The sequence below is a fragment of the Haplochromis burtoni genome, unplaced genomic scaffold (assembly GCF_018398535.1).
Source record: "Haplochromis burtoni strain Fernald_Lab_line unplaced genomic scaffold, NCSU_Asbu1 Contig_3, whole genome shotgun sequence".
NCBI classification, from domain to species: Eukaryota; Metazoa; Chordata; class Actinopteri; order Cichliformes; family Cichlidae; genus Haplochromis; species Haplochromis burtoni.
In genome coordinates, this window is record NW_024582364.1 from 450927 (window position 1) to 468568 (window position 17642).

General features: G+C 38.6%; 1 protein-coding gene across 2 annotated transcripts in view; it reads right to left on the reverse strand.

The window, feature by feature from the left end:
* Nucleotides 1-17642, reverse strand: part of gpc5c (glypican 5c) — a 103923-nt gene that overhangs the window by 67378 nt on the left and 18903 nt on the right. For both annotated transcript variants that reach the window (XM_005912838.3, XM_005912837.3), the window contains exon 3: nucleotides 9776-10479. In XM_005912838.3, the coding sequence (XP_005912900.1) occupies nucleotides 9776-10479 (704 nt within the window). The remainder of the gene's footprint in view (nucleotides 1-9775; nucleotides 10480-17642) is intronic.

Here is a 17642-nt window from a genome sequence, read left to right on the forward strand (position 1 = left end):
GTGTGTGTGTGTATATGCTGCCAATATATAAATGAGCTGAAACTTATTAACAGGACATTTTTTTATTAATACTTCTATTAGGAAACTCTCTCAAAAGTTTTTTTCTTTAATCGCATGAGACCAAATGTGCTAAATAAAGTTCAGTGCGTGACAAATGAGGGCAGTGCTACAGGTTATCACAACTCTGCAGTGGTGAGAAATTAAGATAGGGTGTAATCCTGTCATTGTGAACTTTTCAAAGTGCCATTTCTCATCTGCGTTTCTCAACATTGCGCTATTCTTTCAGACAAAAATGTAAACATCTGAGTAAAATATGAACATCAAGAGGGGGTCACTCTCAGTTCTGTTTGCATTACCCCATTTTTTTGCATTACCAAACCACAGAGAAGAGGTTCAAATGTTATGCTTTTTGAAGAGGTCCAAAAAAAGACCTACATTTCAAAAACAATAACACTAACACAAATCATTTTTATGCCTAACTAAACACACTAATGGTAAACTGAACACAAAGTGACTGTCAGGAAAAATAAACAGGATCCTCTTAAGGATACTCTTGAGAAATACAGACATGCTCTTATAGATTGGCTCTGATAACCACATAATCCTGAAAGCCAATCAGATGACAGGCTGAATAATGACATGAGCTAAAACACGGCCATAAATCAATTATCTCATGACCTGATGATGGCGTGAGAATGGAAATCCCATTTGGGCCCAGCGTGAGTTTTTGGTTTTGAGTGTGTATGTGTGTGTGACCACCTGCTTGCCCTTGTTATACCTTCACAATTTCAGCTATTTTACAGAGCATTCCTTATATGATTGCCTGAGGACAGAGACTGATGGAGGGGGCAGATTGATGGGATGGATCTTCTCCACGTGGAAGACTTTAGGGAAATACAAGGCATGTATTCTATGTGCATTTGAGCTACCCAGTGAAATTTGATTTCTACTGCTGCAGGGAGGGTGGATTAGTGTTTTTACAACTACACTGCATGTGTACAGTATGTTTTACTGTGGATTTACAGTTTTGCATATCAACACAGTTGCACATAACCCCTTTCCAAAGTGGATAAATTTATTTATTTATTTATTTTTAATCTCACAAAGGTCTAAGATATGATCTATTTTCATGTTTTCTATGTTGTTCCAACTTTATGAAGAACTGTGCATTACTTAAATATCTTCCTAAAGTAAGAGAGTGAAAAACAGAGAACAGCAAGATAAGCGCTTCCAAGCTAGCCAAGCCCATTGCCATCACTTCTCTAGGGGAGTATTAGCTTACAGATAGCAGTGGTGGTCTTTCCTCCCAGTTTATTTATCAAGGGATTATCCAGTAAAGCCTGGAGAACTTTCTCAGCCCCCCTGACCCCAAGCACAACACATTGTGAGATGAGCATTAGCTTGTCTGGTCAGTGAAGACCCTCTTCTTCCGATGGGGTATGTGCTAAATGTGCATATAAACAATTACATGTCATTGCCTAATGCTACCAACTGTTTCTCTGGGAATCATACCATATTTGTAAGCGGCGCCAAAGTCATCGTCAGTTAAATGCCCTTTCTAGGTGAGCTCAGAACTTCATATAAAATATTTCCTTTTCATGGCTCTGATGGTGGATGAGAGAATTGAAAAAATAAAAATAAAGAAATTTTAAAAAAAAAGGAGCCAAGATTGGATTATATCATCAGTTCCTGACCTAAGCTGAAAAAATGTCCACTTTTGAACCATCTGACAGAATTATAAACTATCATGTACACTAATCTCCATTATGCACACTCTTGGCCTCTACTGGAATACTTTGACATCACAGTTCTGATTAATCCTTGTTTATCTTACACTGGGCCTTAGTGCAGTCTTTTGTTCATCAACTATCCGAAACTAAGCTATTTCAGCAATTCTCCCTGAAAGCCAAATTTCTTGTGAGTGCCTGTCTTTTGATTGGGAATTTGGAAGTTTGTATTCGTAATCAAAGCATCCTGTGTGAGATCAGCATATCAAGAATATTCCCTCTGTTTTATAATACTTATATAAAAGTAATGAACTGCCTGATCCTAAGCATTTAGTGCAGCCTGAAGCCTGACTTTTTGAGGTATAGAAGTTTTCAATACCGAAATATTAGCTTTGACGTGTTTATCCAACATTGTAACAGAATATATATGAAAACAAATAAGGAAACTTCCACTTCAGTGATTATAGCAAGGAACTTAAACTTCAAATTTCTTTCGTTTTTGGTGATATCATTAAAAACTGCTCATAGGATCAAACCATCATCCAATCCTTTCATTGAAGTTTAGAAATGACACACCAACGTGTAGTAGGAGAAGAGACATTGCCTTTGGAACAAGAATTTAATTTAATTTCATATGAATGTTTCAATGAGCATTATGTAACAAGCTACCAGGCTGGAAAAAGCACTTGCAAGATCAAAAGTAAAGAAGTTGTTAAATTAATTGACTTGATTCACTGTGGTTTCAGACTAAAGGAAAACAAAAAAGAAAATACTCACAGTAGTACAGTCCTATCATAACAGTGGGAAAGCAACCAGCCACTGGTTAAAATATTGGTAACATGGCTGTATATTATATTTATTATGTTTTCCCCAAAGAGACCGCAAAGAATTTGTGCCGTTGAGCAGCATGGTAACTATGTAGAAGAAAAAAAACTGCACCGCTAATTGCTACACACATGAAAACAGAAAAGGAGGGCTCATTATGTGCGCACAAGTGTTTACATTTCTTTTTTTGCTGATTAAACGTTAATGTAAAAACAGAAGAAATACATAGACTCTAAGGTATCTTTTGTTCTCCCCCGAAATGACTTGGTGAGGAACAACACTGGGCACAATGTGTGAAAGTCTGTAATAACAATATAACATTATCCAAAAATAACACATAAACATGTATGTATAATACGGACTTTGTCTTTATTTTGCCAGACTAGCGGTACTGTGGCAGAGGCCTCGTGGTTAATGAAGCAGGGTTGCAACTGGATACTTGCCAGTTCAAACCCTGACCCCTCTGGGAACATGTGGGTGGGTTAGGGGAATAAGAAAGCCTCTCTCTTCCCTCAGCAGCACTGCCAGGCTGTGTTATATGGTTAACCACACACTGACACAGATCTAGGCTATAAGGTGTTACTGTGGCATCAGACAGTCTATACAGATTGATAAATATTGCATTATTATTATTATTGTTATTATTATTATTACAAGATCCCAGGTTCAGTCCAGGAAAGAGATACAATTCCCTTTTGGGTTGTGTGGAGCTACCCCCTACCCTTGTTGTGACCCCTTGTTAATAAAAGCTGTCTATTCTTGTTGTTGTTAATAATAACAGCAGCATAGCTGGGTCAAGGCATGTATGTCAAAAGCTGATTATCCACAATGATTATTTATGGTTTCTTTTGTGGATGAAGGAGATTGCTTTGTAAATAATGTGTTGTTTCCATAAACTGGAATGTACAAATTATATACATCTGCATACCTCAAGATGAGCTCTTTGCTGGTCAGGGTTAAATATTGTGATTAGATCTGCTTATGATGGTAAGCTACCAAGTTTTGAATGATAAACAGAAAGCAGCATTTATAGTTTGTTTACAACATATTTAAGCTGAATTTAAGTTTAAATATTATTTATTAGCACCATTTCTTTTATTTTTAAATTGGTTTTAATTTTAGTGGGTTTTCTTTTCCATATTAATTGTGTGAGCTTAATAAAGCACCTCTATGTAAAAACATTGTGTAAAAGCTGACCATGAAACATTAAGCCACGTATACACAGGAAGTGATTTGAAGCTTGCTTGCAGACATCCCAGGCTCTGATTACTGTTGTGACCTTATAATATATTTATTACCTGGTCATATATCAATAAACGGTGTTCTGCACTTTCATTGGCAGTACCTTCAGTTTCTAACCTTGAAGTTAAAGAGAGGTTTTTCCACTCCCGCATATCTTTCTGTGGTCTCTCACAGCAAATTGTTTCCAGTGTGTAACTGGCTTTATGCCGCTATAGGTGTAGGCTGCTGGAGGACTTCCCATGATGCACTGAGTATTTGTCCTCCGCTCACCTCTTTTCAATCCCCACATCTTTATATGGCACGTCATTAACTTTTTAACCGACCATTCGCCGCAGATAGCCACATCTCCCTGAGTCTGGGTTTGTCAGCGGTCTCTTCCTGTTAAAAGGAGATCTTGTTTTCCACTATTGCCAAGTGCTGCTCATAGTGAATGCTCTGTTTGGTTGACTTTTCTGGCATCTTTAGCAGTTTGTGATGTTTTTTTTTCAGTATACAAATAAAACTGAATTTAACTGAAGTGAGTATGATTATGTGTAGTAGCTAAAAACAAAATGTTGAGTAACCTACTTTTCTTTCTATAGCAATCCTCCCACTCATACTGGAAGATCTCCGACAACCCTGACTAAAAGAGTGTAGACAATTTACACTGTTACACGTCTCCCCCTGTGTGCCCTTTGCCTCTCTAACAGTTCTTCATTGCAGTCTTTGTGGGGCTCCATTCATTTTGTCTAAATCATTTTGTCTATTCTTTCTCAGTCTCTGTTGAGCTGTCCTCCCCTCTCTCCTTTTTCCGTTGTCCAAATGATGTCAGTGCTAATTAAAGAGAGTTGCAGTCACTCGTATATCACAGGAAAAAGTCCTTCAGATTGCAGTCTGTAAGGAGCACACTGAGTTCCTCTCTCCACACTGAGGCTTGTTTACCCTGATTAAATCACTCGCAGATGATCTAAAAATGAGAGCCTCTTGTTTTTTTGTTTTTTGTTTTTTTTTTTCTTGTGAATATGGGTGTTACTGTGGAGTTTGTTGACAACGTTTATGCAAAACTGTAAATACATTTCTGAGAATTACAGATACCGAATGTGCCAAGACGTCTCAGTGGATTCAAGTAGTGTTATATATAGAGAAAAAGAAAAGAAAGCAAGAGAAAGAGACTGGGAAAGTCAAGTGAGTTCATCTTGTCTGTCTCTACAATATATTGTGGAACATACGGCCACAGGGAGAGAAAATAAGCATCTAAAGAGAAACTGGGAGCCCATGTGTTCATGAAGGCTTCTAATGGGCCAGCGTTTACCATGAAAATCATAACACAGATGCAGCAGGCACTTGTGTTAACATTGCAGCAGCTGCTGCCTGATATTATTATGGTAGCTAGTTCAAAATACAGGATTCAGGAAGCACTATAAATAAGAATCACTGAAGTGTGATTTTTGTGCATTCAGCGTCAGAAAATGTGTTTATGTTTATTTAATTAGGAGAGACGTCTAACTTTTGGCTTAAGCCACGAGAAGGTATCAGGAATTTGTGTGTTGTAAAGAACAAAAAGTCTCATCAGGAATCCGACTTTTTTTGGATCAATATGAGAGGTAATATGACTTGATGAGGTATTCTGATTTACTATGTAATAGACAAATAAATAAATAAATAAATAAATAAATAAACAAACATGATTTTATTACATTGGATGGCACTATTGAAGTTTATTACACAAATCTGGACTTTGATTGGAGAAGCTTACAGACTATGATCAATATACCAAAGTGCTGGAAACATTCTTTCATTTATTATACTGATAAAGTTTCTTTTTGTTGCCTGTTTTCTGTCTGTACAAACAATCCATCCAGTAGCCGACCACGAGCTCTGAAGAAAAACCACACACTAGATTCCCTTCTACCGACATTTCATCAGCATAATCAACTGTATATTGATCCAAGATGGTGTGCCTTCTGAAACAATATGATTCTGTCAATCCATCACTCCAAAGTAAAGATTACTAGAGAAAGATATTAAACTGAGTGCAACTGCTTTGTGTTCAGAGGCAAAGGCATTCCACTCTTAATCACATTTATGGCTGTTATAACAACATTTATTTATTCATTTGTTTGTTTTTATATTTCTTGTTTGTTTGTATATTTGTTGTGGTTTGGCTGCATATGATCAGCATACAGTATTACAGTGAGAGAAGTTGAGAGTGGCAGAAATGTGTGAGGGCGACTGAGGAGAAGATGGGCTGCATCAACCATCATTAGCTAATGGACTGCTGACTAAGTCAGTCACTCCGCCTGATGTTTAGAGGCGTGCCAAAGGCACACGCAATTTAGAAAGATGGTTTAAGCATATAGATTTGCCATCTGCATTATTTGGCAGCAAACATTAAGCTAACAGTCTGAAATATCAGATACAGGAAGTATATATAAAAGCCTGAGCATGTGTGTCATATAAGATGATAAAAAAAAGACCTTCTGAACTGTTTTCATCAGCATATCTGAAACAAATGATGAAAATGGTCTGAAAGTACATATTTTACATATAAAGTAAACATATTTTTTGGCACCACCTCCTTTTTAATCACCTTTCTAATTGTTTGGGAACTAAAGATTTCAGTTCCTTCGTGTATTACTATTAAAAAGGGTTTGATCTTTGTACTCTCTTGGTCACAGAGCCATGTGCTGTTGCAACATGTGCAGAATGTAGTTTGCTACTGTCCTGCTAAAATAAGTAAGACATCTGAACGACAGCACATGGTGCTCCTAAACCTGTTTACATTTTTTCAGCAAGTGGAACTTTCACAGATGTGTGGGTTACCCATGCCACGTGCACTATAAAGTACCTAAGACGCTGTCTTTTGAACCACACACTGATACAGAACAATGTCTTTAGACCAGATATTCCATTTAACTTTTAAGAACAACAGTTCTCCACTTTGCCTAACTCCAAATTAAATGAGCACAAACCCAGATAAGATGGTGGATTTTGTGGATATTCTTTATATCTGACTTTATCTTTTCATAATAGTTTTAAATTGCATTTGTGGATGCAGCAACACAATAAATTTACTGACCTTTTTCACATGTATTCCTAAACCAGTGAAGCCACATCCACCCCAGAACTGTGTCTATTTTTAATGCAGCACTGCCTGAAGATTTATCTCGATTCTCTATTTTAACAATACTATAGTAAAACTATCATATAAAACATTTTTAAAGCTAACTAAAAAGACATAAAGATTATTTTTAAATAGCTTAACTATTTGATGAGACAACCTTTTACAGCTGGGTGAATCCCTCCTCATCTTTACTTCTAAAACACTCAGCCTCTTTGGTTTGATCATTTGTGTTACTACTTGTTGACAATTAACCTAAGTAGTTGTAGGATGGATCCATGTGTGTTTTAGTTGCTATCAAATTTGTAATTAGCATACTTTTTAATTTAAAAAACAGTCCAATTTCTCAGTCGCAGCATTCAGTTCTTAGTCTTTGTTCTATTTACAATGAAATATAGGCTTCAAATCATTTGCAACTCGATAAATTCAGTTTTATTTATATTCTGCCTACTATCCCAACTTTTGAAAGTGAGGTTTTATTTTCAAACCAATGATAATCCTTAATTTTATTGTTGCCAAGTGTAAAAGAAAAAGTGCTTGCTATGTAAACTTCTGCAGTCTACTGAGGTGCCGCGATGGTAAATGGAAAGCTTCCAATCAACCCACGAGCCCTTGTTTCCATTATCTAAAGGCCCAGTCTGCTATTATCATTCCTCCGTAAGACCGTAATGAGAAGGTGTGGTAAAACCAACAAGCGGATAAGGTAGACCTGCATATAAACTGTTCTAATATGGACCACTGTTGCTATTTTCTCATATACATACCATAAAGAGCTTAGTAAGCAACTAAGTCACTGAATGAATGTGTGAGAAAAAACATGCTTTTATGTGTTAAGAGTTATCCTAGTCTGGCCATCATAACCACACATGAAGATATAAGGTTTCCCTGTAGGTCAAATGAGCCATATCATTTTTGTAATGATCTCAACAAATGGCCTCAGAAGCACAGCTGAATCTGGAGAAACTTTAAGATGAATTAAACACAGCTGTATTCTGAGAAAGCCTCACTGAACATTGGTGCTGCTCTTTGCATCAATAAGAGTAACTGTTTTACTGCATATTTGTTCATATTTTCCCTAATGGTGTCTACTTCTCATAATCCAACTCTAGGATCTACCAAAATCTATAATCACTTCCCTTCAACCCACGCACAGTTAGGCTCTATATCAATAAAAGCAGGAATGTGTTAGACCTAGGTTGCTAGGTTGGGCTAAAAATGTCATCCTTGGGCAATCCTCTGTGTATGCGTTTGTGTGAGTTTGTATGTACAATGTGTTGTATGGCAACGTATATTGGAGACCATGTAGTCTGCAGCTAACAGAGTAAATGAAAGCGCAACCACAAATGGCTTGGGACAGCATCCCAGAATTAAACCGCACAGTCAGAATAATTCCTTTAATAACAACTCCATATAATACTCTGACTGGGCAAAAAAGAAGCAGAGTTCGTTTTTTTCAACTCGACTTTAGTTAAGCACATTTTTGCACTTGTACCACAGTTTAACATTTTTCAGTGGGTTCGATGGGTATTTCGTAGAACTCGTAGGCCTTTTAGTGTGCGGGTGCGTGTCTGATGACTTTTTACACATGGGTGCTCATGTTTATGCTCCAACCTTGGTGAGTGTTTACTCAAACATATGAAAGCCACTAGTATCCAGATCCTTTTTTTGTCAGCTTACTAGGTCTAGATTGTATGGCCTAGCTGGAACTCTTTCAATTCTGTACCACTTGTCCTCATGCTGCTGAGTCCCCTGCTCTGGGCTTGCCTGCCACCCTATGAATACCAAGCAGGAACACGTACGCACACATGAAATACAAGCTTGGTCTCTCTCCCCGCATATTTTTATTAGGTCAGTCTTTAAGCCTGGCACCTAACTCTCCTCTGTTACACACAAACAGAGAAAGTTATAAGCATCTGTGCAGGTTATAACTGTCTATGCATTAATATGGATCCATTTATGTTTTGTAGTATTCCTCCACAACTAAAGAGCCACACTGCTGGTTTCACATGTTGAAGCACATAAGTTACTTACTTAATATGCTGCTGGCCATTTGTCACCAGAATTGCTACAAGTATGAAATATGTTTTTCTTACCTTCTAGATAAATATTATTTGAAGTTTAGGCAAAGAAAAATTATTTACACAGATGTTGCTAGGCAATTACAATCTGGTGCTTTGAACTTGTGATAATAATGGCCTGATTCAAAAGCTATTTTGTCTGAAACCAATAATCAAAGAAGACTACTCAATATGTATTATAACCTCTGTACTACTTGCTAAGTTGCCTAACTAGGTACAGCTTAACTGTAATGCTTGCTGTCATAAAAGAACAGGTTTAGCTTCAGGTTTCTCTGGCAGCAGTTTATAAAACTCTCTATATGCTGTTGACAATATTAACTTGTGCACACATATTGCTTAAACCATATGGTAGCATTTATAGCATGCAAGTGCACTCACTTGCATACGCTTTATCCACTTTTTGTCTCAGGTTCACCATAGTCAATGAGCAATATTTCCACAGTCAGAATGTAAACAATGGAGATTTTTAGCTGCCTTACCATTTTGAAAAATTATTCCTCTAGCCTCAGTTAACTTGGTGGGGGCTAAAGTTCTTTTCAGTATAAACATTATTTTTCTCTGAAAAGTTTCAACGTAGCAGAAACATTAATGTAGTGTGTAGGGTTCTTTGTTGCACTGCTGGAAAAAAATAAGTCATAACTGACAAGCAAGCTGCAAAAGCTTTCCAATCAATATATTAAACTTTGCCAAGGTACATGTATAAAACAAAGATATTAAACAAACAAACAAAAAGAAGAAAAGTTTTGGAGGCCTTTTCTTGTGCATTAAAACCTATGATCGATGTTTCACCAGTGTGTACTCACCGTGGCAGTAATGAGTGGACCATGAAGCTCTGTATAAAGCAAGGCGTCATTAACGTGCCCTCTGACGCCCAGCATGGCCAGTTCCAAACTGTGCTGCTCGGCCATGGCATGGGTAAGTTTCTCCACCAACCTAGTGTATCTCCTCCAAGGCTGATCCAATTCTGACACGCAAGCCAAGCAGCCTCGCATTACATTCAGACAGTAGCCCCCACAGGGCTTGATCAACGTCAGACCTCTGCAGTGGGAGCAGTACATCATCTTCACCAGGGACTTTACGCACTCCTTGCTCAGTCTGGCATATTCGGTTGCGTTCATGACCTCCAGACCTTCTTCCAGGGCCAGACTGAGTTGCCGCCCAACCCCCAAAGCCCCAGCCAGCTTCTGGGCCATGACGACAGCGTGATTACCAAATGGGTTGATATCTGGCCGGATCATACGGAGACAGTCACCCATTTTACTGCCCACCATTATGCTGCCTTCAACGCCTGGATTTATAAGGCGCGTGTATGCAAGTGGGAAGAGGTTGTTAAAAAAATGGTGGACTTCTCCCTCCACAGAGACATTACCTCCACGGAGGTAGAGGGAGAGGGAGGAAAAAAGCTGATTTACATGGGGTAGTGCTTGCTGGGACAGAGATGGGAAGCTTCCCTCCAACAGCGAACTCAGGTGGCCTTGAGAGAAGGATAATAGGGACTGGAACATGTCTGAAAGGAGAGAGACACAGAAATAAGACAGAGGGAAAGTAAATAACATTTCATTACTATCATCAATAAATCTTAAATTACATGATCTACAAGCTCACCAGGAATTGCATAAGGCATTTCAACTGCAAACACATATCAAAACCCTGGAAACTAAACAGTTAGGCTTGGTTTATGTTTATCAAGTTGAGGTGAGAATTGCAGTTGGATAAAGTTATGGAAAATATTCGCAAAGTATGCATGTCTTAGAAAAGATGCCTCTGCTTTTCTACAGAGAGAGAAATAAAGATTTAATAATATGCTGACCATTGTAATCTGCTACGTTATTAAGTACATACTTAATACAAATTAGCAGGTCTACGGCTGAGCTGCAACCAAATTAATTTTCTTTCTTTTCATTTTACTAAAATGTTGAACTTTTTCTCTGCTAATTGATATGATTTCCCATTGAATGCAACTTAAAAAAATGTTAACATCAATTATTTCATATTGCAATCTGAAATCTGAAGGTTATTCAACCTATTTCACCTACATGACTCAAAACTCTACACTGCGCCCATGATCTCACTTCCACCATCTTTCCATATATTTTTTTTCCATGTAAGTGTGTGGGTTCCTGTGGGTTTCTGTCTGTATGTCGCGGACTCAACCCTCCTCTCTTGGTGTGTGATGTCACCTTGAAAGCATGACCAAACATGAAGGCACAGTAGCAACTGTACAGACACTGAGAAAAGAGAAAGAGGGGGCCGACGCACATATTCTCACTCCAACAACCATGCACACACGTGTATGTAGGTACAAACACATATACATGTACAGTAGTCACTGAAAAGAACATTAGTCTCCAGTACCTGTACAATACTGTATGTGGGACCGAAAACAGACGAATAACAGATGAAGAATTAATGAGGCATTTTGGACTTTTAATTTTATTTATTTATTTATTGATAAACATCCGGAAAATGTTAACTTAACAAGGATGTTGATTCATCAGACTTCATTCACCAAAGCAAATATATGTGTGTGTGTGTGTGTGTGTGTGTGTGTGTGTGTGTGTGTGTGTGTGTGTGTGTGTGTGTATGTGTGTGTGTGTGTGTGTCCAGCCCCTCCCATCTCACAGACAGAAGGATAACAACAGCCATGTCCTCCTCAACAGCTGCACTAATATGACCGCCGTCTGTGACACACTGGGACTCCCCACAAGCCAGTAAAAAGCACAACTCATTTGTAACACACCCGATAACAACATCACTGTGATTGGGGCTGCTCCCGCTAACATTTAACGTTGCTGCCTATAAAATTGGCCTAGAAAACAAAAGAATGTGTGATTGAACTAAGGGCGAGAGACATGGGGAAAAAATCCTCTGTTAGGTAATATGACTGGAAAGCTAAAGGGTGACAAGTTATAGCCGGATTGCTTGCTGAAAGCTGTCAGAAAAGCCTTCAAAGAGGTCCTGCTAAAAAGAGATGTAGAAGAGAAGAAAAATAGGAAGGCAAGAGAGGGAGTGGGCAAAGAAAAAAATCGCAAGACTGCCAAAGAAGTTGTAAAGACAGCGTTTTAGTGCCATTTCACTGTCTTCTAAGCCTCCGGTCCTGGTCTACAAAGTTGTTATCAATGTGAGGTCTGCCTGCTTGCCTGCCAGTCAAGGCCGCAATGCTTAATGGCCGCAGGACATTTATACCACAAGATGCAACCACGGGTTTAGATTACACGGCATTACATAGTGTTATTATAACATTATCATGCTCCGAAATACCGTGGTTTAATCTTTCTCTCTGCGAGACAGAGCGTCTTTTCTACATAAGAAAACAGAAGTTTTCTCAAGACAAGAGGTGAACAAAAAATGTCTTCTAGCTCTCAGCAGCCCCATAAGTGGATGCAAATCATTCAGTGGGTTTATGACAGGATCACTGAATCCTTAAGACATTCCATACTTGTTAAAAGAGCTTTTCATATTTGCCAAGAGAGTGACACGGAGAAAGAACACGAAAGAAGAAAAAGGGAAGAGAGTGGGAAACTGCCAGGAAAAATGGAATAAAGAAACGACTGAACTTTTAAACAAGGAAAAACAACTACCGTACAACCCGACTCCACCTTATGAACATGCTCTGACATCTGGATTCATTTGGCCCCTGGGCTCATTGGACTTCCCTGTCTCTCTGCGGCTCTTACTTCAAACGTGTCCATGTCCGAATATATAGAATTGGAACAAAAACCCACCTTTCTTCCTTTCCACACTCCCCGTGACAAACAATAAGTGATAAGTTATGACTGCTATGTTATGTTATGATTCTACTCAAACCTCTCTGGGTGACAGCTTGCAGTGAGGTGCGGTTTAAATTATTCAAACATTCCAGCAGTTCAGATTTTAAGCAAAGCTACGAGGCAGGGAACACAGTGTTTTACCTCATTCTTATCCTTCTGGGGGCAGAGGTTATAGTTATAACCTATCATTGCCTTTTGCTCGATTAACTTGGTAGAACAACCCACACATATATTCATGCAGCCACAAAAATCTGGAGGCGAGTCATATAAACATAAGCTCCCAGGGAGTATTGTAGATTCACAATACATAATTGAAGGTACAATTTATAAGTTATACCTAGAATGCAACTTCAGTATAAGCTGTAATTTAACCTTCAAACGTTACTGTTCACCTACTCATTACTAAGATGCAAATCTTCCATCTTGTCACTCAGCATATACCAGATAAGAGAAGGGCTACAGACTTGTATAAAGGAAGTTTATATAACAGAAGCCACAAAAGACCTAATGCACTAACAGCAAGAACCATGAAGGAACCTGCCTCCATAGAAAGGTACAGTGATGACCAGGCACAGTCTGGTTTAGGCATAAGCTGCCTTATACCATACTCCACAGGCATTTGATTTTTCATATACAGTGTGAACTGGATCCCATGACTCATTTTTAAATTTTTATTCATCTGTGATTTTCTAAAAAGTTGTCTCCTATGGTTAGACAGATCTAGATTCTCATTCTGTGATAAGTCAAGCATGACTGTTGTGGGCTTCTCTGCATTTTCCAGCTCTGGGAAATATACTAAGAACAAAAAACAGGCCACTTTTTAAGCCACAACTAGCATTGCGTGGAACTCAGTGGGGTTTGATTGTTCTGTCTAACCACTGTACCTAATTCTGGATTTGACCACACTCAGTTCAGACACACACTCGTGGGTGGCTATCATTACTATGTCACAGCCTCCCATCTGTGATCCTGTTGGGAAATGAAGCCTTACTGGATTATTTTGGAGGATATTTTTTTACGAGGCAATTATCTTTAATTTGCTAGGAAGTCCTAAAACACTGAAATTCAAAACACATAATTGTCACGCTAACTCTATGGAAACAAATGAACAGACCTTGTTTGTCTGTGGCCGTGTGGTGCAATCTGACATCTTCTCCGTTTGGAATAAACAATGTATTAAATGTGTAAAATAGCAGCCAGCGGCAATGAGGAAGACGCCTTTGCCCTACAGTGGCTTAAACTGAGAATGTATTTATGACTCTATAATAAGGTATTGCACGACATCCAAATGCTATGCCAAGGTCATTCTCTAAAATACTGGATTTAAGTCATAGGAGGTTATTTCCACTTTACATTCTGCACGCCAACCCTTTGTTTAACTGTCTCAATTAAAGCTAAAGTGTCACTATGAAACTGCCACAATCACCAAGTCAAAAATAAGCACAGCACTATGGTTTTGTCACAACTGGCGTTTCTTGCTTTTGCTACACAGTTGTTACTGTATGGATGGATTCCTCAGTCTAAATCACAATGCACGCATGCAGAAGATGTGCATATGTTAATTATTAAAGGTTAATTATTCTGTCTGACCAGTAGATTGACTGCTGTTGCATTATAGAGGCTATTGTTAATTATTTAAAGACTCTGTGAGCAGTCTTTGAAAATTCCAGACTTTCTTTCATCCATTGGTTTATAGATTATAGACAATGGGTTGCTGGTGGACATTCCAGGATACATCTGAATACCTTGGGTGACTCTCTAATAAATAACTGTTAGAGCAACTATCTGTTGCTCGTTAAGGTAGCATTTCAAATGTTTGCCTTCTGTTTGAAATAGTTTAATTCATAAGTGCTCACTTCACTAACAGTTCTTTTGCCTGTTCACTTCACATCACTGAAACTCAGGTTGCTGCACCGCTGATAGTATCCTCTTGAAAATTATGAATTCGTAAAATAACGGGCAAAATTCCACCAAATCTGCTACACAAATACTACGTCCAGTTCAGTTATAAACAGGAGAGAAACAGAATAAAAGGAAACATATTAAGTTCAAGGTTTAACCCAACTCCCAACCTAAAAGCTGGGATAGATTCCAGCCCCCTGGTGTGCCTAAATTGGGCAAGTGGACAAAACAATGGATGGATGGAATTATATATGTTTGCATTAGGTAAAAATACTCCAAAAAATGTATTTTGTCCCCTGAGGGTATATCTAATAATGGAAGTGGCATGCTTGTAGAGGTGTTGCATTGCAATCTAACTTTGTTCTGTTATCCTGGCAAATTGAGTTTCTGCCAGAGGTTTCTTCCTCCTAAAATGGAGTTTTTCCATTGTCACCAAGTGCTTTGATTGTTGGGTTTGCTTTGTATTATTATTGAGTCTGTACCTTATATAAAGCGACTTGAGGTGAGTGCTGTTGTGATGTGGCGCTATATAATTATAATTCAATTAAAATTAATTACTGTGGGATAGCTGGTGGATAAACAGTAATAAAAACAAGTGTTGCATGGTGCACTTGAGGGCTCAAGTTCTTGTGTGTGTGTGTGCATAAAAAACTTTGTAACCCTACAACCATTATTGGACTTTACATCCAAATCCCATTATGAAAACCTGAGATACAGGGTATCACAGATGACACTGATTTCAATTTTTGCGCGAGCACAAGCAGAGAGAATCTACATATTTGCTTCTATGTATGTCTATTTTCAAGCATCTATATGTGACCCTGTAGATGTGTGTGTGCTTCCGTGTGCTTGGAGATGTGGTAATACCGTGATAATGAGACCGGAGACACTGTTCTCATACCATGGAGTTGTGGGTCATTCCTATCTTGGCAATCAGTCCTGACTGAACCTGACCAACCATGTTCTCAGGCAAAGCATTTTAATCCTACACGCTTGGGTTTCAGACAGGTCACCACACAGTTATGTGACATAGTGACATATGTGTAGATTACATATTCTTGTTTTAATTAGCAGAAATACTGTATATAGGTCCATCATCGCCCACGCACTGCTGGTCATCTTAGGTTACATGGAAGAGCTGCAGTGTCACACAATCTCCCCGTTTAATGGTAATAAACTATTAATAAGTCTTTGAATTAATCTGTTGATTCATCATACTTGTGCAGCGAAATCATACATCTAAAATCTAAAGTGGTAGCATGACTCATCTGTCAGACACCAGGCGCAAACATGCTGCTCACATAAGTTTGACCTAAAAGAATCGGAAAACTGCCCCTTGCCAAGAACACTTTGAGTTGAAAAACCTCTTTGAAAGCCCATATACAATCAAAATGTATGTGCACATAATGTAGCTGACCTTTGGCTCCAAGTCCCAATTTGCCTGTCTTGTCCTATCAGGAGGTGAACGTTTGGAATAATGAGGGAGGGGTGTGGGGGCTTTATATTTCACTGTAAGCATTCCGGGAATCTAAATGGTAACCCTGCTGTGTCAATAGGTAAGGAAAGAAAAATTTAAAAAATGAAAAATTCATATCCTGCAGTGTCCACAGTGCACTGCCCTATAATGTGGCAGGGAGGCAGACTGAACATGGAGACTGAATGGTGGCGGAGGGGGGGCAATGCTTTCTGCTTTGGCAAAAGAGGGGAAACATGATCGACTGCAGGGAAATGAGCAGATGAGCAGATGAGAGAACGACAGGGACAGAGGAGACAGAGCTCAGGAGCTGTGGGTGAGGGGCTGAGGGGAGAGTGGTGGGGTGGTTGCTAAAGTGGCTAATACCATAAAGGGGAAATGTAGACAGTCAGCACTGGTAGACACTGTTGACAGATTGATGGACAGAACCTCTGGTACTTACCATTAAGAGGGCCATAGGAGTTTAGTCATGTCCCATTTTCTCTTTAATTTATTGGTATATAGATTACAAGTATGCGCATCTAAATGCAGCAAGTGTTACTAGAAGTGTGACCATAGCAACAAAATATATTTTACCCAGTCAACACCATGGGAAAAGTGATTAGACAGCATCCATTCTGAGTAACTGTATGACGAAAGAAAAGAGAAGGACCAGCGAGTGACATACTTTTTCTAACTCTGGCTTAGATTGTGAAAAATGTAGCATTGCTCCATGCAGTAAGAACATTAGTTCATACAAAAGTTTCAGATTGTGAAACTTTCTAAAGATGTGAAAGGAAATGAAAAGGCTAGGGAACACAGTGGTTGGGATGCTGATAGGGGGCTGCATGAGTGCAGAAGGTGTAGGGATGGTCATATACGCAAATATTCAATAGAAAGACTGATTTTTCTTTCCCAGGATTCATGCCAGCAAATTATTGCCTTTAACTCTAAAAGATTAAAATTCTCTGTTTATTGTAGTTCACTAGCAAAAACCTGCTCTATGTGCAGTTTTTGCCAAACCTCCGGTGCTTTTTCAAAGTCTTCACTTTGTATTTAGTGGTGACTCAAACAAAATTCCATGGCGTATGCCAGTGGTTCCCAAACTTTTTTTGCTAGCCCCCCCTTTATTTTACAAGAAAAATCTTTTTTTTGTTTACTTGTGGACGAGGAATACAGAGTTTGTCATGCAACGTCAAAGGTACAAGAGATGAATTACAGAATGGCAGATAGAGACAAAATACTGTTACTGTTAATCTGACTATCTTCAGGTTTTACACGCTTACATATACACACGCAGTTACTGTCCCTCCATTTAGAAAGGCAGAGCCGTCACGGTGTAATTATTTTATGTGTAGTTGTTTTTTTCCTGTGTAATAATATTCAACATTGCTATCAATACATTTTTCAAAAAAAATGCCTCTCTGTACAAAATGGGTTCAAAAACAGTACAGTAACTTTACTGTATAAAGAGCTAACATCTCCAAACTGTCAGGAGTAGTTAGTCATTACAGGAAGTGTTTGTGAACTAAAAATCAAGAATGT